The sequence below is a fragment of the Phoenix dactylifera genome, unplaced genomic scaffold, assembly GCF_009389715.1.
Source record: "Phoenix dactylifera cultivar Barhee BC4 unplaced genomic scaffold, palm_55x_up_171113_PBpolish2nd_filt_p 000674F, whole genome shotgun sequence".
Taxonomy (NCBI): Eukaryota; Viridiplantae; Streptophyta; class Magnoliopsida; order Arecales; family Arecaceae; genus Phoenix; species Phoenix dactylifera.
The window spans coordinates 116,983-137,199 of record NW_024068061.1 but is presented as its reverse complement, the minus strand read 5'-3'; the positions used below and the strand labels follow the sequence as shown (position 1 = coordinate 137,199).

Genomic DNA, 20,217 nt, shown 5'->3' with positions numbered 1-20,217 from the left:
CACAACTAAACCTTGGTGAGCGATGCTACATGGCTAATTAGTGGGGGGATGTTAATGGCTAATCCTTGGTTTTACCTTCTAAACCAAATCTATTTTTCATGCCTTTCTTGCTAATAGGGGCTACGATCCTACAAATTATAAGAGGAAAACATAGGCAAAATTGAAGTGAAATGGGCTTAATTGCTTGTAGCGCATCATATTTAGATTTTTTTATTGCACCATTGTGCTTAAACGCTGGTGCTTCTGGAATGCATGACAATTATACCCGTGAAAATGCGGAAGTGATGTCCAGGTTAGGTTGGTATATCACATGTAAACCTCTTAAGAATTATATTGCCTAGAGAAGCCTAGATGATGAACAAATTTGGAAAACTCCACAAAACCAAATGTCTAGCTCGGAAGCCTAAAATCTGATAAGTAGTTGTCTTGGAGCTCGAAAGTAGACCCGAAGACCAGGCGAGACTAGATCCACTTCTGACCAAATGATGCAGTATCTTAGGCGGAGCTGAGCCTGAATCTAGCTCGGCCTACCAGATAAGCAAGCCTTGTTTGAATCAACCATTGTACAATATAGCATAAAATTAACAAGGAACATCTTGATCCACACTTTATACAATGGAGTTATAAAATTTGTTTTAGTATTTAGTGACCTTTGTTGGAAGTTGTAATGACTTTTGTACATTCATATTTTTTAAGAAAAGACTTCGATACGTTACTCCCGTATTTGTAAATTTACTATGGACTTGGATTAAATCTCCTTCTAATTACATTTGAAAGTTATTGTGACCTTCACGTTTTTTGAAAACTTTTTATTTTTTTTCTGTTCTTAATATATTTTTCATTAAGGAACAATAATGATACTTCATTGCAGGGGAATGTCTTCTCTCGTCATCAAGGACCACTTCATCTTGATTCATAGACTCTTGTAGAAAAATAAAAATACAGGAACAAGAACAATACGAATAGACTCTTAGATTTGATTGAAAATGGACATAAGAAATTTTCTAAATTGCAACTTGGGATTGCTTGTTATTTTATTGAAAAGGAACGCAAGAAATTTACTAAATTGCAACTTATAATTACTGGTGCTGGCCAAACCACTACTGTTTCAATATATAAGAGGTAAAGGAACAAATATATAAAAATATCTTACCTTTTTTATTACTTAGGCCCCACCCACCATCTTTTTGTCAGTTTCTAACCACTTCCACGTAAAAACGTTAGTATAGCACCAACTTGCACGCTTGCCAGCCATTAGCGTACCAAACAAATGGGAATCTTATGACTTCTATGTACAACTTGACAAATGGGATCCAGGGGAGGCCCATCTGAACTGTAGCAGAAATCATGGCTGGAGGCCTTTAGAGCAAGCAGATCTAGATGTGTTTCTGAAGCAGATCTTGCAGATCTAGATGTGCTTCTGAAGCTATGATCTCACTTCCTCTTGGGAAGGATAACTGAGAACAGAAATGGCTGAGGCTGTTGTTTCTCTCGTGGTGGAGAAACTCGGAGACTTCCTAATCCAAGAAGCCAAATTCTTGTATGGAGTCCGTGGTCAAGTCGAGTGGCTAGAAGGTGAATTGCGGCAAATTCAATGCTTCTTGAAGGACGCTGACAACAAACGGAAGGGGAACGATGAGGGAGTAAAGAATTGGGTGAAAGATGTCAGAGATATTGCTTACGACGCTGAGGACATCGTCGAAACATTTGTGCTCAAGATCGAGAGACGGCAGAGGTGGAGGGGCTTCGGGAGCCTCGTCATTAGGTATGCCCTTATCTTCGGTGAATTAATAGCTTGCCATAGAATTGGCTTGAATATTTCAGAGATCAAGTCAAGGATCCTTGACATCTCCGATCGTAGAGCTCGATATGGCATCGCCAATATAGATGAAAGTACTGGGGGAGAAGGGGGGAGCCATGCAGATGAGAGTGTGCAATCCCGGCGGCGGATATTACCACATGTTGATGACTCAGATACTGTAGGTTTCGAGGATGACAGGAAAGCAATTGTAGAGCAATTACTCGATCCAAGAAATACACGGCGTTGCGTGATCTCGATAGTTGGAATGGGTGGTCAGGGCAAGACTACACTTGCTAAAAAGGTTTACAATACCGGCGAAATCAAGAGAAGCTTTGAGAAATATGCGTGGATATCAGTTTCTCAGGACTATAATGTGACAAAGATTTTGAAGAACATCATGAGGAAAATTATGGGAATTTCAGAGGAAGAACTGGATAGGATCCAAGAAGATGACTTGGAAGAGAAGCTGCATGAGTTCTTGAAAGACAAGAGATATCTGATCGTGATGGATGATATATGGAGTACAGAAGTATGGAAAAAAATTGTGCCAGCCTTTCCAGATGCGAAGAATGGAAGCAGAATCATTTTCACTTCACGCTCGATAGATGTTGCAAAATCTGCTGATCCAGATTCCCCACCCTATGAGTTAAGGTTTCTAAATGGACAGGAGAGCTGGGAACTCTTTCTTAGGAAGGTTTTTCCGACTCAAGAAGTTCAAACGAGCTGCCCTGACAACTTGGTGACGTTGGGTCGAGAACTCGTGGAAAGATGTGGTGGTTTACCTCTTGCTCTTGTTGTGCTAGGAGGCATGCTATCGAAAAAAGATAAAAATCGTACCGAATGGTCAAAAGTGAAGAAGAGCTTGAAATGGGAGACAACCAAAGATGTCAAACAATGCTTAGATGTATTGGCTTTGAGCTATGAAGACTTACCTTACAACCTGAAATCATGCTCTCTCTATCTAGGTTGTTTCCCTGAGGACTCAGAGATCAGTGCTGCTAAACTGATTAGGTTATGGACTGCGGAAGGCTTCATTCCGGCAAGAGAGAGGGAAACTTTAGAAGAAACAGCAGCAGATTACTTGGAAGAGTTAGTCCAGAGGTGCATGGTTCAAGTTGTGGAAAGGAGGTCTGATGGGGTTGTTAAAACCTTCCGAGTTCACGATCTCCTGCGTGAATTTTGCATATTGGAAGCAAAAGAGGCTCGATTTCTCGACGTTTATAGCACTGAAGATTGGACAACCTCAAGTGCTTCACGCCGTGCGGCTTTATTCCACAACGGTGCTGATGTACTGGAGTCTCTTTATTCTTCTCAATTCCTGCGGACTCTCGTAGGCTTCAATTGGTATGCAAGCACTGGTCCTGTAGAGCTGAGGCTACAGAATCTGAACTTACTAAGAGTGATTGATCTGGAAGGGGCATCACTTCAGGAGCTGCCCAAGGAAATCAAAAGCCTAATCCATTTGAGATATTTGGGCCTGAGAAGGACCAGGGTGTCACGGATTCCACCATCCATCGGAGATCTTTGCTATCTACGAACTCTTGATGTAAGGCGGACACCTGCCAGGTCTTTGCCTGATGCATTTTGGAAGATTCCATCACTAAGGCATGTAGTCTTTAGCCGGGCTTGCGCGATCCCGATCCCACGAAAGATCTGTGCTGCAAAGAATCTGCAGACCTTGAAGGGAGTACGTGGTGGATCATGGATTGAGAAGCAGCTGCCACAGCTGACCAACCTTCAGAAGCTCGCGATACTCGAAGTTTCAGACTTAGATGAAATGATGCTGTCCAATTCACTCAGGAACCTGAGTTCTCTAGTTTCATTCGCACTCGGAGGAAATCCGATCCCCGCCGACATCGTTCCGGCGTTATCAGGACATGAGCACCTTCATGTTTTGCATCTAAGTGGACCTATGTCAAAGAGGCCACAATTACCCAACAGCAATGAATTCCCTCAGAACGTCACCAAGCTCACATTGCAGGGATCTAATCTAGAAGTGGACCCAATGGCAACGCTGGGGAAGCTGCAAAACCTTAGGGTTCTTAGCTTGGGGCTTCACGCATATGCAGGGAAAGAAATGGTTTGCTTTGCAGGTGGCTTCTTGCAGCTGAAACGGTTGCATCTCCATGGTCTGAGGGCACTGGAAAATTGGAGGGTGGAGGAGGGGGCGATGCCTGGTCTCATCCACCTGTCTATTGTTGACTGTAATGCACTGAAGATGCTTCCACAAGGACTAAGATATGTCACTACCCTTAAAGAGCTGGAGCTGCTGCATATGCCGGCCGCATTTCGGGATAGAGTTCGGGAAAATGATGGCGAGGATTGGGTTGCGATAAGCCATGTTCCCTCCATCATCATAAAATGATATCTGACTCAGTTTAATGCTGGGAGAATTTCTTTGCGTGACTGCATCTGGTGGTTTCAGCCTCTTGAGCAGTTTTCGATTTCTTGATTTGTCGTGAGATAGTATTCATGTGATTTTCTTCATAGCAGTAGATGCAGCTTGCCAATGCTCATGTATTTTGTTGATGGTCTGCAATTTCTGTTAAATAAAATTGTTCCCTTTCCACTCGAAGCTTTGCCATGAAACTTCAACGAACCACAAACTACTGTATGCAATGAAACAGTTGTCCTTTACATGCTATGAGATTGATTCTCTTCCATGTGTGATGAAACAACCTGTTAAAAAAATCAAGATGTTTATTTTCTGACTTTATTGGATGTGTCCAAAAAAATTAAAATCAAGATGTCTTTTTTTCAAAAAAAATGAAATAGGAGCTAATCTGCCTGTTTGCTAGTGAGAGATTAAAATTTCAGATATCATTGTATCCAACTGCAAGTGCTTGTTCTTGCATGTTCGTAGGCAATATGATTGCCTTTTGTTTCACAATTCACAAACCTTCTAGAATGGTAATTATAATTCTGTGATCAATTCCTCTTTCAATTAACTTCTAATTACCCAGTGAGGTCGATCTTGATCTTTTGAGATACTCAATAGTCAGGTTTATGGAATTCCTGGTATATTAGATAATAAATACTGCAGGAAAAAGTGATCTATTGCCAATGTCAGAAACTAGGGTTGTAGAGTGGTCTTATAGCGGCATATATAAAATTGCGCTGTCTACAACTCCAGAGGTATCAAATGTAGATATGCCAACTCATTGAGGAATTTTTTAATACCACTTAAAATCAAATGCTTTCTTTGGTGGTGTTGGAAAAAGAAAGTTAACACTAGAGACAACCTTGGAAAAAAATTTGGACAACCTCAAGTGCTTCACGCCGTGCGGCTTTATTCCACAACGGTGCTGATGTACTGGAGTCTCTTTATTCTTCTCAATTCCTGCGGACTCTCGTAGGCTTCAATTGGTATGCAAGCACTGGTCCTGTAGAGCTGAGGCTACAGAATCTGAACTTACTAAGAGTGATTGATCTGGAAGGGGCATCACTTCAGGAGCTGCCCAAGGAAATCAAAAGCCTAATCCATTTGAGATATTTGGGCCTGAGAAGGACCAGGGTGTCACGGATTCCACCATCCATCGGAGATCTTTGCTATCTACAAACTCTTGATGTAAGGCGGACACCTGCCAGGTCTTTGCCTGATGCATTTTGGAAGATTCCATCACTAAGGCATGTAGTCTTTAGCCGGGCTTGCGCGATCCCGATCCCACGAAAGATCTGTGCTGCAAAGAATCTGCAGACCTTGAAGGGAGTACGTGGTGGATCATGGATTAAGAAGCAGCTGCCACAGCTGACCAACCTTCAGAAGCTCGCGATACTCGAAGTTTCAGATTTAGATGAAATGATGCTGTCCAATTCACTCAGGAACCTGAGTTCTCTAGTTTCATTCGCACTCGGAGGAAATCCGATCCCCGCTGACATCATTCCGGCGTTATCAGGACATGAGCACCTTCATGTTTTGCATCTAAGTGGACCTATGTCAAAGAGGCCGCAATTACCCAACAGCAATGAATTCCCTCAGAAAGTCACCAAGCTCACATTGCAGGGATCTAATCTAGAAGTGGACCCAATGGCAACGCTGGAGAAGCTGCAAAACCTTAGGGTTCTTAGCTTGGGGTTTCACGCATATGCAGGGAAAGAAATGGTTTGCTTTGCAGGTGGCTTCTTGCAGCTGCAACGGTTGCATCTCCAGGGTCTGAGGGCACTGGAAAATTGGAGGGTGGAGGAGGGGGCGATGCCTGGTCTCATCCACCTGTCTATTGTTGACTGTAATGCACTGAAGATGCTTCCACAAGGACTAAGATATGTCACTACCCTTAAAGAGCTGGAGCTGCTGCATATGCCGGCCGCATTTCGGGATAGAGTTCGGGAAAATGATGGCGAGGATTGGGTTGCGATAAGCCATGTTCCCTCCATCATCATAAAATGATATCTGACTCAGTTTCTAATGCTGGGAGAATTTCTTTGCGTGACTACATTTGCTGGTTTCAGCCTCTTGAGTGGTTTTCGATTTCTTGATTTGTCGTGAGATAGTATTCATGTGATTTTCTTGATAGCAGTAGATGCAGCTTGCCAATGCTCATGTATTTTGTTGATGGTCTGCAATTTCTGTTAAATAAAATTGTTCCCTTTCCACTCGAAGCTTTGCCGTGAAACTTGGACGAACCACAAACTACTGTATGCAATAAACAGTTGTTCTTTATATGCTATGAGATTGATTCTCTTCCATGTGTGATGAAACAACCTGTTAAAAAATCAAGATGTCTATTTTCTGACTTTATTGGATGTGTCCAAAAAAAAAATCAAGATGTCGTCTTCTTTTTTTTAAATGAAAAAGGAGCTAATCTGGCCGTTTGCTAGTGAAAGATTAAAATTTCAGATATCATTGTATCCAACTGCAAGTGCTTGTTCTTGCATGTTCGTAGGCAATATGATTGCCCTTTGTTTCACAATTCACAAACCTTGTAGAAAGGTAATTATAATTCTTTGATCAATTTCTCTTTCAATTAACTTCTAATTAACCAGTGAGGTTGATCTTGATCTTTTGAGATACTCAATAGTCAGGTTTATGGAATTCCTGGTATATTAGATAATAAATACTGCAAGAAAAAGAGATCTATTGCCAATGTCAGAAACTAGGGTTGTAGATTGGTCTTATAGCGGCATATATAAAATTGTGCCGTCCACAACTCCAGGGGTATCAAATGTAGATTTGCTAACTCAATGTGGAATCTTTTAATGCCACTTAAAATCTAATGCTTTCTTTGGTGGTGTTGGAAAAAGAAGCTTAACACTAGAGACAACTTTGGAAAAAAAATGAGTAAGAATCTTAGCGGTTGCGTTTTGTGCCATGATACAAATGAGACTGTTGATCATCTCTTCTGCACCTGTAAGTTCTTTTTCACTATATGGAAGATCATTTGTTCGTTTCTTGGGGTGCTTCATCCTCAACTAAACTTTGAAAATCTATGCATTGATTAGAGGTTGAACCATTTTACAAAATGTGCTCAGCCTGTCATTCTTATATTGATTGCTACTATATTTTGGACATGTTGGAAGGAGCAGAACTCTATAATTTTTTTTAAAATAAAATATCTTCAATTGCCCCGATTACTGCAGAGGGACTTAGAATTTTCAATGACTGGGCGGTGCTATACGATCCTATTATGCAGATGGAGCTGGAAAGAATTTGGTCTAAAGTGAAGAATGTTGTCTCTAAGCTTGTGGATGACTAAGGCAGTTGAACTATATCAGTTTTTTTTTTTTTTGCCTTACCAGAGAATGCTCTCATTCAGATTGCTCGAGCAGAGAATCATGTTCTTCCTTTTCAATATGGTTCTGTCATTGGTTGCATATGATGGAGTTTTCAGCCAGCTATATCTTCTCTGAGATATCCTCTTGGAAGTCAAATATGATTGGAGCATATTATGTCTTGCTTACATTCAACTATCATGCAGTCCTGCAAAGGAAAGGCATTGCAGAACAGATCAGTCCCGCCTTCAACCTGTGCCTCAGCCGCATTCGGCCTTTTCAATGACCAAAGGATTGCAACTTTGTCTCCTTTAGCTACTACTCATGTTCGTCATCTTATGCCTTCCAGCAGATTGTATTATGCTTCAGAGGAGGTACTAAACGTGGTATGAAAATTGGTGGTGGAAAATTGGTTGTTTTCTTGTTTCAAAGGCTTTCTCAAGCTTCTGTGAAATTTGGAGCTTGTGGCCATTCTGGATTCTAATGCTTTTTTTTCTGAAAATCTTTGTGAAATTGCTTGAAACTTTCAGGCAATGAATGCTCCTGCTTATTGGTCTAGATGAGGTTCTTTCCTCCACTGATTATCAGACACTTGTTTTGGAACTATTTAGCTTCTTTTTCTTGCATTTGTTCATCTCCTCTCTTGACAATGTAACTTATCTCTACCCCTCATGTCTGTTGTAAATACGATTTATCTTTAATAAAAGCCGGGTAGCTCCTTTTTGCCTCCCCTTTACATCAAAAAAAACAAAAAAAAACAATTCTCAAGCCTTCAACCCTCTCAACCATACTTTCTCCAGTTATTTTTTTTTCCGTACACACATTTGTGCCTCTCCTTACACTTTCCAACATACTTCATTTCCCAAGTAAATTTTTTTTGGAAGGTTTTAGGGCCAGGAGAGCAACTAACATGGCAGATAACTTTAGCGGCTGCAAGAAATATGCATAAGTAGGTCGCCAGGCCAATGAGGAAATCTGGTATTAATTAATTATGCTCCGCCAACATCAAGAACTATTGAATCATCCAGTTGAGGACCATAGTAATCTCATTTCTCATGTAAACAAGACAAATTTTTGCTATCAAATGTCATCAAATGCAGCTGCTCATTTGCTTGCTAGATTTACTACTTGAAATTGTTTATGTAGTTTCCATCTCAAAAATTAATAAGGCTATTACTGTTCGCACATTTTTGCTACCTACATTATTCCCGATTAACAACAAGGGAACACAACAACCAGCTCCCGTGAAGCTCATTTTCATGATTGTGTTATAACATAGTGAAAAAACAAATGCAAATATTCAATTTCATAAGTTACTTTCATACCAATTCCAAATCCAATGAATCAGTTTATACATGCAATTACCAGCACAGCACGTGCACAGACATGCCTTGGCGTCCACAGCATATGTTTTGTTTAAGAATTGATGTGACCTTAATTTAATGATCACCATGTAAGTTTTGCAAGCCACAGTAAGTTTCAGCTCGCCCAAGTTCACCTGTTATGACATCTTCGAGAAGTCAACAAGAAAGAGAAATTCCAATGTTTATTCGGCAAATTAAATCAGCATATATTATACCAAACAAATCTGACTGCAGATCGCAGACAAATACAAATAAAATACAAATAAATAAGTAAATAAAATGTCAACGGCCCTCTGAAGACGTGCACAAATAGCAGCTACAGGCTCTTCGTCGTCTTCGATTCTTTGTACTTCTTGGCCGGCCACCCATGTCGTCATGTGGATCAGGCTCGGTCTTCAAAGTTTCAGCTGCCTTGATTGAAGACATATTCCTTGAGCGCAAGGTTCCATACTGCTGCCAGTTCTCAAAACCATTTCTTTGACACACATCAGGATCAGGTTCCGCAAACTTCTCTCGCACATAGGCATATTCCATTTGTTTTGCACCATCAATTGTTCCAGTAGCTATGGAATCACCAACGAGGCTCCTCATTGGCTCTTTCCTGTCCCAAACATCCCCATTTCATTATTTAAATATTCATCTTTAAAAATACAGGCATAGCTAGCAAGAAGCATCTGCAAAAAATTTCTTAACAGTGACAGTAAATTCAAAGGAAATTCAAAGTGTGAATATATAGATCTCTTTGCCTCAGAAGTATCTGCATGTTGATGTCATGCTACCTGCTGCTTCCCCAAGCCTGCAAGCAGGAACTTGGTTCCGCAACACATCCATTTTGCAGACAAATCATCATTGGCAGTGGCAAAAAGCTAATGCTCTATATATGGGAAAGGCTACAAACTCTTGTATTCACGAAAAAGGCTTACCATTCAACAACCAAATATTTATGTACAAGATATATACTTCAAAGTGAGCGTTTATAAAGCAAAAAAGGGTTATGCTTCTACCATCATGACCAGCTGAAATTGCCCCTCGACATTTTTTACAATCAAAACAAAAGAAATCACTCCTCAACTTTTTCATTAAAAAAATCGTACACTAAACACATAAAAGAAATAAGAGTTTAGAAACGGCCTGAAGGTACTTTGCTAATCACTACAATTCATACATAGCAAGATAACGTCGTTATCAAAAAAGAAACAATGCCTCAGAAAAGTCCACTGATGCCATTTGAATGTAGCAGCTCCAAGTAGGTTCTCCCTGTAAAACAGGGACTTGAAGCTACCTACACCTGATAAACTTGAAGATATCATCATAGGCGGCTGGGAAAAATATTCCAGTTCTCAGAGACCGCTAAAGTCAGTTCAAATAAATTAAAGTGAAGAAAAGAAAAAACAGCTATCCTAGGTGAAGAACTACAAAAAACAGTGACAAGTCCACAAAAATACAGCTATCCTAGGTGAAGAACTACAAAAAAAAAGTGATAAGTCCACAATGTACCGAGGCTCAGATTTTTTTATCAGCTTCTTCTGTCATGAATTTTCTAAAGCAGAACTGGCGTTTTTGAAGCTGTCTAGATTCTCATCAAATAGAACAATAGAACATCTCATTATCCTAGCATTTGAATTTTTTTTCTAGAAAATTATAAGCAAATCCTAAAAAGATATGCACATAATTTTGTTGCATCAGGAAATTCAACCATTCTTTCCATATGCATCATGCATAATTATCAGAAGCACAAGTAGGTTATAACAATTGCCAATAGTAGAGTACCTTAAGTGACAAAAGTATAGTACCCCCTCCAAAAAAGAAAAGAAAAAGAAAAAGGAAAAGCAAAAGCATATCTGAGTTGCCACTGACATCATTCAGACTCAAAGGATAGCCTATCCCCACCGGCATCATTCCGGCCTTATCAGGACATGAGCACCTTCATGTTTCGCATCTAAATGGACTTTTGTCAAAGAGGCAACAACTACCCAGCAGCAATGAATTCCCTCAGAACCTCACCAAGCTCATATTGCAGGTGTTGAAAAAAGAAAAATAGGAGAAGAGAATTGTATTTTTGCCCGTCTTTATAATGTATAGGAGCAGCCTTTATATAGTACTAGGAGGCTGACAAAGTTTGCTTAGGTCGACTATGTTTGGCATAATCAATCACAAATCAATCAAGGTGAAATTTGGTAAGGCCGACTAAGTTTGATACAATCAGTCTTTATGAAGGCCGACTATATTTGGCACAATCAATCACAAATCAATCAATGGTCGTACAATAATTCTAACATCCCTCCTCAAACTCAAGGTAGTAAAGTGGACACCAACTTGAGTTTGGAAACAAGAGATCGAAAGATGCCAGGAGGATGAGCTTTGGTGAAGACGTCCGCAGCGAGGACAGATCTCAGAGAGAAGGCAATCGAAATTCAACAATGCTCGTAGACGAAAGCACCATAGAAGAAGAGCAAGAGACCTCGAACTGAATGGAGTCAGGAGCAGCATATAAAAACGAAGATTGAGGACTGGGGCGGCGCCATGTTGATGTACGCTTCCATGATTGAGAGTGGAACCGTTCCTGCCGAGTTTACCTTCGCCAAGCTTCTGACGAGACGGTGTGACGCGCTGCTGCTAGGGTTTGGAGCAGGACCGTGCGTGCCGAGTTTACCTTCGCTAAGTTTCTAATGAAACGGTGTGACGTGCTGCTGGAGTTTGGAGCGAGACCGTGCCTGCCGAGTTTACCTTCGCCAAGCTTCTCACGAGACGGTATGGCGCACTGCTTTTGGAGTGGGACCGCGCCTGCCAAATTTACCTTTGCCAAGCTTCTGACGAGATGGTGTGACGTGTTGCTTGGGTTTGGAGCAGGACCGCACCTGTCCCCAAGCTTTTGACAGTACGGTGTGGCGTGCTGCTCTATGCTCACCTGGTCCTCTAGGGTTTTGAGCAAGACCGCGCCTACCAAGTTTACCTTCGCCAAGCTTCTGACGGTACACTATGGCGTGCTGCTCCATGCTCACCTGGCCTTTTTGGGTTTGAAGCGGGACCGCGCCTACCAAGTTTACCATCGAGGGGCATGCTAGGGGAAGTCGAAGATCTGCTCGCGGATGGCCTGGAAGGAGTGGCAAGGGTCCAAGTCCACGAAGACGACATCGTCTGAGACCATGGATTTGAAGGCCTCATGGACTTCTTGTTTCAAGAAGGCCTGGAAGCTAAAGCCAGCTATTGCTCCTTTGATCCATCAATCAGGCCACCACTCTAGCAGGAATCCGACATGATGGTGATCCGGCAGCCCTCCGAAACTGTCAACGAACTCTCTGAAATCATCATCGGTGATGAGCTTCATGTCGCAGGGGACAACGCACTCGTTGTAAGCTGGTGTCGTCGTCTTCGCCGGTCTCAGTGGGGAGGCGGGTGTTGTGGCCTTTGTAGTGGAAGAAGAGGTAGTCGCCGGGGCAGGCAGAGGTGACGAGTTTGGCGACGGCGCAACGGATGTTGGCTCCTATAGGCTGGGGGTAGGACTCTTCGGTGTCGATGAGGACGGCGATGTCCTCCTCCGCAAAGCCATAGTACTCCACCAGGCAGTGACTCAATTTTCAAACAGATACTTCATAAGCAACATTTGGACCTGATTCATAAATATTACACTCCGACGATTTATTCAAGTATTGGTAAATGGTAATTGGGCCTTTCCACAAAAGTTAATAGTCTATAAATAGTGCTCAACAATACCTGATAGTCTGATATAACTCAAAGTCGAAAAATTATGGACAGTGAAATAAATTGAACGAGTACAAATTTCAAAACCAAATGCATACGGTGTTTTCAATATGGATCTAAAATCTTTTCTGAAAACAAAAAACATGGATCTAAAATAATTGTTGAAGATGTAATTAAGGTCTAAAGGTGACCATAAAACTTTCGAAATGGAGATACATGAGTTTTCCTATTCCTTTCACCTATTGGGTTGGCTGGCCTCCTCTTTACTAGGAGCAAAGCAGCAATTTGAATTCAAAAAATCGGGTAAACTAGAAAGTAGCAAGATAGTGATACCATTTCTGCATTACAAATGCATCAAACGGAACACAAAACCAGTGCAACAAACATCTGATGCTTTTGTAAAAACTTATTGCAGGATATTCGTGAATAACTACTTAAACATGTGATGCACCCTTGCGGCCCGCAGGCACAAATGGTTTACCGCATTCGGGTTAGGTCGAGTCGTAGAGTTGGAAACTCAAAATTGTCCAAATTTCAAAAAGATCGGATTGGATCGAGTCAAAATTTAGAAAACCTAGACCCAGCCCCAAAAATGAAATGGGTCTAATTTTAGAACCCGACCAAGCCTCACATATCCTTTAAAATGGGTTAGATCGGATCTAAGCGGGTCAGATCAAGATATGGGTCAACCTGACCCACTTACAACCTCGATCTTTTTTATCTAGAACATAACCTTATTCATAGAAACCTACGAAACAAATCCATTCCTTCTACAGTACTTGACTAGCTTTTCTCATTCCCTCCTTTTTTTTTCTTTTTTTTCTTTTTTGGGTATCCAAATGCTTCCTAAGCGATGGTCCTTCTAGCATGGATTCCAAATGAACATGTTGACGGAAGAGTAAGCATGGAAATCTTTGAAAATAACAATATTTTTTCCAGTTAAATTAACGAAATTAATATCAAGCAATGTTTTAAAACTTATGGTGGGCCACAGCCGACCCACTGAACCCCCTACTAATATTTTTAGGTAGGGTCACGTCAAAATTAATAACTGTATTTTACACCAAGTATATTTAAATCAATTTTTATTACAATAGAAAGGTAGTAAAAGCCTTAATCCAATTTTTACATACCTACAACAGCATTATTATTTTAATCACTAAAACTTTTATATGTTTGGTAATAACAAATAAATTAATTAACAATACTATTACATACTTTTGTAACTTATAATTTTAAAATCAAATGTTTCTAAACAAATATGCATGGTACAACTTTGTTAAAAAAATTTTGATCAAGATTATATAATTAACTGAAATAAATTAGATAAATTCAGATTAACCTTTATAATTATATAATTGTGATGCAAATTGTCATCAAATAAACATGCCAAGTTAAAAAAAATGAAGTAAGCTCTTTTTATGATATATTGACATTATAATTAATTATAGGGTCTGTTTTTATATTCATTAATTTCATTTCTATTACTTTTAGATGTTTATGTACTTTATTAACGATGTTACAAGTCAATGGGTCAACCGTGGACCAAACCACCAAAATGGGTCAGTTCAGCCCAAAGGATTCACAACCTCAATAGAAGATCACAACATAAGGAAGTGTGTTGAATTTTAAACTAATCAAATAAAAGTTTTGCTCTCAGGGTCTGCTACACAGGGGAAGGCACCCCTGAAGGGCAGCTATGCAGCTAGATTGTATGCTGTCAGGGCTGCAAGAAACGATACCAGTCTCCTTCTAGTATCGTGGGAGTACAAACGATAAGAAATGCCGAGATATTCAAAGGTGAATGACCACCTCCTGCAATCACTTACCATGGTGCCGATTATGCTGGATGAAGAGTGCAAAAGCTCAAATAAAAAACAAGCATCCATGACATCTACCAACTCCCTTTGGATAACAATTCATTTCAGTTCACAAGGACAGCCACAGGACTGGATCCATCATTCAAGACATCTTTGAAAGAGTTGTTCTTGCAGGGACTTCACCTAATGATTGCCTGCCCACACCACTAACAAAGTTGACAGCAGCATAGACATGAACTTGAAAGTACCATCTCTATCTACAAAGTAAAATCTGCCCAAACGGTGATGCAGCAACAACAGTTATTTCAATAATCACGGGTCCTTACAAGACTTTAATAACGACTAATACATACTATGAAACTCTGGTCCATGATAATTCAAAACTTTGCTGCAGTACAAGACTTTGTGCCGTTTCCATCCAGACATTGAAAGCCCAATCCAAAATACCAGGTCCATATGTTGTCAATCTTTCTGATGATCAGCATCAGGGTAAAGACATATCTATCACCTACTTAAAATCTTTATAAAGCTCTTTCTACAGTAATTACACTCTGCAACCTCATTCTGATTCGATGGTAAAATTGAATATATTAAGTTACCAATGATTTTCTGGAGACATAAATTAACAGCTGAAAAATATTCATTATTGTTTGGGTGGCATATCAGCCATAATCTCAGATCAAACTAGTTGCACTTAGGTGTGAAGTCCAAATCATAGGGGACCAAAAAGTTTCATAGCAATACCCAACCAAAAAGTAATTAGAGATATTAAAGCATACAAACTAATAAATCAATATAAAAGTACAAATATTTCCACAAAAAACAAATAGAGTGAAAATAAGAGCAAAAATATAATTGCAGATTATAGAGAACAGCATGGAACAATAGAGCAACTGAGTAAAAGAAAATAAGACTCGGATGTAGGCATTGATGACACAATCTGCAGCAATTAAAAAGCAGCTTGCCTGGATAATGGCCGAGCTATCATCACTTTAAAAAATTAATAAAAACATTAAAAATTCAAAGAAAATGGATAGCTCTTGATGTGTGAGAAGGTCCTCTAAAAATGGCTAACACATGCACCATCTCCTTCTTCTGCCCTTCTCACAAAAAATAAAAAAGAATAAAATAGGAAGCTACTTTTTAAGAACAGATTAATGTGGGAAGCTTGGTAAGCGGGTTGCCAACAATAAGGAGGACAAGCCGACCAGTTTTCTTCCCTCTTCTCTTGATTCATATAGCTACAGCCAGATCCAGCAACTTCAAGACAAGGGCAACCCAAAGCCCTAACCTTGGTACATGTAGCGGAAATCCTAACCACCATTATAAAATCTACCACATAATATAAGGAGAAAATGAAGAAAAACCCAAAAATCAAGAGGGAAAAGAAGGGATAAACTATTCGGAAAGGGGGGGAGAGAGAGAGAGAGTACAATAAAGCATACAAATTCAACATCATAGAGAACGAGACCAATGAAGCGTACAACAAAACAATAAGGTTCACATATTCCATCAATGAGCTCCACCAAAAAAATGAGAAGCAAAAAAGCTGAAGTGTCGACATGTTAGTCCAATGATAACCTCAGAATGAAAAGATTTACTTAAGACATGGGAACAATATAGAACCTCCAATATCAACTATAGCCAAATAGAAGAAACATGTCCTATGATTAGTTAAACGCAAAATACAAGTAAGAATAATCGCTATATTTTTGTAACTCAAGAAGCAAAAAGATTAATTATCAAATATTATTGTTTCAAAACCTTATCAATCTTGGTAGCACCACTAATTATTGTAAATAAATTTTACATAGGGAGCAGCAAAATCCCAATTATTTGAAGATATTGAGTTTAAAATAATCTAAAACGTTACATATCAGTAAAAGACAGAATGCTGTGGAACATGTAGCCTAAGCTTTTACTTGGGTTCAATCATGATAAGATGCACATATACAATCCTCATATGTCTTGCAACTGTAGCAAGCTGATTGGGAAAGGATAGCACCTGTAATTTTCAACAATACTTGCATGATTATTTCCATCACATCTCAACCAAAATACTTAGATTGTAACCTTGTAAACAGCTGAATTATGATGCCCCATAGAGCCAATAATTGATGTCAGCATGTTACTTGCAGAACATTCTAACTTCTCAAGTCTCTTAAAGAATGGAAAAGAGTACTTCAGTATTCCACAGAATAAAGAGGAAGGATGACTACACAGCGGCTTATAACATGCAAGAACATATACAAATATAAAATGTTCTGCTGTTATTCAGCCCAAATCTCATATGATAAGAGACGAAGCTGATGACCACACTCCATTTCTGAGTTCATCAGTTCCTACATGCCAATTGTGCAGTGTAGCAAGAGGATAGTTAAACTCAGATACATACACATGTAGGTACAAATAAATCAGGTGACGCAATATTATAAAAGGGCTTAGGCCACAAAAGAGAATAGGTTAGGGAGATAACATAATTTAATTGCTATAATATTTTTTTCATTTTTTACCTAGTTGTCGTTTGAAATTACATTCATTACATGCAGACCAAGCTAAAACTTTGAGTTGGGGATTTAGTTCAGGGTAAGTTGGCCTTTACCTTAGGAGGAAAGGTAGAGCTGCAGATTGTTTTATGCACAAAGTATATTCACCTTCCATTCTGAAGATGTACCCTATGCCATGTTGTATAGATAGTGTACATAAGAATTAGAGACATAGCCTGCAAGTAGCATCACCAAAAATTTCTTAACAGTGAAAGAAAAGTCAAAGAAAATTCAAAGGGTGAAGATATAATTCTCTATGCCTCAGAAATATCTGTTGACGTCATGTTAACTGCCGCTTCCCCAAGTAGGTTCTCCCTGCAAGCAGGGACTTGGTTCCACAACACATCCATTTTGCAGACAAATCATCATTGGCAGGGGCAAAAAGCTAAAAGTTTTGTGTTTCACAAAAAAGGCTTACCATTCAACAACCAAATACTTATATACAAGATATACACTTCAAAGTGAGTGTTTAAAAAGCAAAAAAGGCTAATGCTTCTACCATCACGTCCAGCTGAAATCACTCAATATTTTTCATTAAAAAGAACGTACATTAAATACATAAAAGAAATAAGAGTTTGGAAACAGCCCAAACGCACTTTGTTAATCACTATAATTCATACAAATTAAGATAACATCATGATCAAAAGAAACAATGCCTCAGAAAAGTCCACTGATGTCATTTGAATGTAGCAGCTCCAAGTAGGTTCTCCCTGTAAAACAGGGACTTGAAGCTATCTACACCTCATTAACTTGGAAATATCATCATAGGAAGCTGGGAAAATTACAATTCCAGCTATCAGAGACCGCTAAAGTCAGTTCAAACAAATGGGTCTGAGAAAAACAAAAAATCAACTATCCTAGATGAAAAACTAGAAAAAACAATGATAATCCAAAATGTCCCAAGGCTCAGAACAGCTTTCTCTATCATTCTGAAGCAGAACTGGCGTTTTTGAAGCTGTCTAGATTCTCATCGCAGACAATGCATCACGATGAGTCTAAAACAAATAGAAGAATAGAATACCTCATTATCCTAGCATTTGAATTTTTTCTAGAAAATTATAAATAAATCCTCAAAAGAGATGCAAATAATTTTGTCGCATCAGCTCAAATTGAGGAAATCGACCATACTTTTCATATGCTTCATGCACAATTATCAGAAGCGCAGGTAGGTTATATCCATAGTCAAGAGTAGAGCATTTTATGGAAAAATATGGTACCCCCTCCAAAAAAAAGGAAGGCTCAATCCATTTTTTCCCTCATCCTGATCGCAAAAATATCATCAACAAAATAAAAAGGGTTTCGGATCTTTTTTAGCTCATCACGTGATATTGGCGAAAAAATACAAATTTTCAAGCTTTTGTTCGGCATCTAGTTGTGGCAAGAGATTTTAGAGGCAAAACCATGGAAAAAGGAGTAAGTCCCCACGTTAAACCCCGCCGTATTCGCTGTATGCCTCCATGACTAGGCTCATTGGGGAACGAAACCTCAAAAAGCTAAAGGTGTGGAGAGGCAAAAGATAACAAACAGATGGAAAGAAACATCATAAAAATTCTAGAGTTTAGCCGTTACATCGACACAGATCGGTCGTAGGAATTCGTGAACAGAACTGCAACACGGAACGGCGAATCTATCTGTCACCAGCATTGGGGCTTCCGTCGTCACGGAGTTCTTCAGCAAAGCCCGGGGTGCTTCGTGCAAGACTTCTACAAAGAATCAAGATCCTAAAATCTCTCAAGTCCTAACATTAAGAATTACTTCCATTCTTAAATGCAATGCCTCGAACACGAAAAAAAAAAGGAAAAGAAAAAGAAAGATTAAAGATGAAAACTTTACTCGAATCAGAAGCGCCGAATCAAGAAATCGGGTTGTTTGGAGGGAGAAAACGGCGGCCCGGCGGAACCCTAAAGCCCGGGCAAAACCCTAGAACAAGAAGGGAAGTATAGGAGGCCAAGAAAAGGGCTGCGCTTTCCCCTCTTTATAGGAGTTTGAACAAACCCTGCGCCAAACGGGAAATCACGTGTATACTTGTCAGAACCGGCTTGGCCGGTCTGACCGTAATCCTACGAAACTGGGCCGCTGCCTGAACCGGTTTCATGTAAAGATAGGATTCGGCACAGAGCCCTTTATGTATCTTCTAAAAATAAAATGAATTTTTTTTTTTTTTTGATGAAAACGGTATTTCATATAACTCTAGCTTGAGTACATCCAGCCATATCAAAAGAAAGTAAAGAGAACAACGGAGTGGGACTATCAGCTACTGATGTCCAAAGAAACCCTCCCGAGTGCCGGGCAACATAAGAGGCGACCCAGTCAGCTGCTCTGTTCGCCTCCCGATACACATGTATAGCATGAAAGTCACCCATCTCCTGAGCCAGCCTCCTAGTCTCAAGGATGAGTGGATGACCATCACCGAACCTATCCACCCCCTGGATCCAGTCGATCACCACCGAAGAGTCTCCCTCGAGATGCACCCGAGCAGCACCGAGAACCCTCCTCGCAAAGGATAAGCCCTCCCAAGCAGCACGCAGCTCTGCTCCGACAACAGTAGGTCCTGAAATGCTATGACCACCAGCAGCTATCAGTCTACCCCCACAGTCTCTGATCACAAATCCCACACCTCCAGAGACACCATCTACTGACCGACTACCATCGAAATTCACCTTGAGATGACCAAGGGGTGGAGGTACCCAAGAAACAAGGGCGAACCTGGGCGCTATAACAGCGGGAAGAGTACCCCAGATGTCCCTGGCCATCCCAGAAGTGAGAGAAGCAGAGGCCGCGTCGATCTCCCCTGCATGTAGCACAGCTCGATCTACCACCATCCTCGAAGACCACCTCCTCCCCTCAAATAGGCGAGCATTCCTATCCAACCAAATATGATAAGTCATGTGAGCCAGCATGCTGCCCGCCTGAACAAAGCACGGGCTCAGCATAGAGGCTCTCAATACGTGCAACAGGTCCTGAGCCGTCTCCACCGAAAGGGGTAATGGAACAGGGGACCTACTCCATACCTCCCTAGCCCTGGGGCACTGCAATAGAACATGGTCAATGGTCTCCTCAATCCCCAAACACAGCTCACAACAATAAGAGATCAACATGCCCCGTCTAGCTAGCATGCTCCTGGTCGGTAGACATCCCCATGCCACCTTCCAGAAGAAGAGCGCCACCCGCGGGTGACATCGCAACCGCCAAATCCATCTACCCTCAATCCACCGATCTGGTGCCCTACTGATCAAGGTATGGAGATCCTGAGCTCGCACCTGCGCTCGGCCCGT

General features: G+C 40.4%; 1 protein-coding gene, 1 long non-coding RNA gene and 8 other non-coding genes across 14 annotated transcripts; 1 reads left to right on the top strand and 9 right to left on the bottom strand.

Moving 5' to 3' along the window:
* The first annotated feature begins 1,337 nt into the window (after positions 1-1,337).
* LOC103698277 (probable disease resistance RPP8-like protein 2) lies at positions 1,338-6,197 on the top strand. Its single transcript, XM_039119982.1, has 2 exons — positions 1,338-4,161; positions 5,158-6,197. Exons 1-2 carry the CDS (start codon positions 1,470-1,472, stop codon positions 6,186-6,188), a joined length of 3,723 nt encoding a protein of 1,240 aa, XP_038975910.1. The 5' UTR covers positions 1,338-1,469; the 3' UTR covers positions 6,189-6,197.
* A 2,723-nt stretch (positions 6,198-8,920) lies between these two features.
* On the bottom strand, positions 8,921-18,917 carry LOC113461469. Of its 5 annotated transcripts, XR_005508879.1 has the most exons (6): positions 18,776-18,917; positions 18,512-18,645; positions 16,999-17,118; positions 14,750-16,401; positions 14,406-14,667; positions 8,921-9,475 (listed from the first exon to the last, which is right to left on the bottom strand). It is a non-coding gene; the product is annotated as an uncharacterized LOC113461469 (long non-coding RNA). The 5 variants fall into 5 exon arrangements; XR_005508877.1 differs by having other exon boundaries at positions 14,406-16,401; positions 18,512-18,680; XR_005508875.1 differs by having other exon boundaries at positions 14,406-16,401; positions 18,776-18,916.
* LOC120106893 lies at positions 10,076-10,191 on the bottom strand. The gene has a single exon (XR_005508887.1). It is a non-coding gene; the product is annotated as a small nucleolar RNA Z278 (small nucleolar RNA).
* Positions 10,376-10,466, bottom strand: LOC120106892. The gene has a single exon (XR_005508886.1). It is a non-coding gene; the product is annotated as a small nucleolar RNA Z223 (small nucleolar RNA).
* Positions 15,552-15,646, bottom strand: LOC113461478. The gene has a single exon (XR_003383753.1). It is a non-coding gene; the product is annotated as a small nucleolar RNA snoR109 (small nucleolar RNA).
* LOC120106888 lies at positions 16,654-16,758 on the bottom strand. Its single transcript, XR_005508882.1, has one exon. It is a non-coding gene; the product is annotated as a small nucleolar RNA snoR97 (small nucleolar RNA).
* On the bottom strand, positions 17,201-17,315 carry LOC120106887. Its single transcript, XR_005508881.1, has one exon. It is a non-coding gene; the product is annotated as a small nucleolar RNA Z278 (small nucleolar RNA).
* Positions 17,597-17,712, bottom strand: LOC120106894. The gene has a single exon (XR_005508888.1). It is a non-coding gene; the product is annotated as a small nucleolar RNA Z278 (small nucleolar RNA).
* Positions 18,043-18,127, bottom strand: LOC120106889. The gene has a single exon (XR_005508883.1). It is a non-coding gene; the product is annotated as a small nucleolar RNA U36a (small nucleolar RNA).
* Positions 18,497-18,640, bottom strand: LOC120106890. The gene has a single exon (XR_005508884.1). It is a non-coding gene; the product is annotated as a small nucleolar RNA snoR134 (small nucleolar RNA).
* Positions 18,918-20,217: the final 1,300 nt, after the last annotated feature.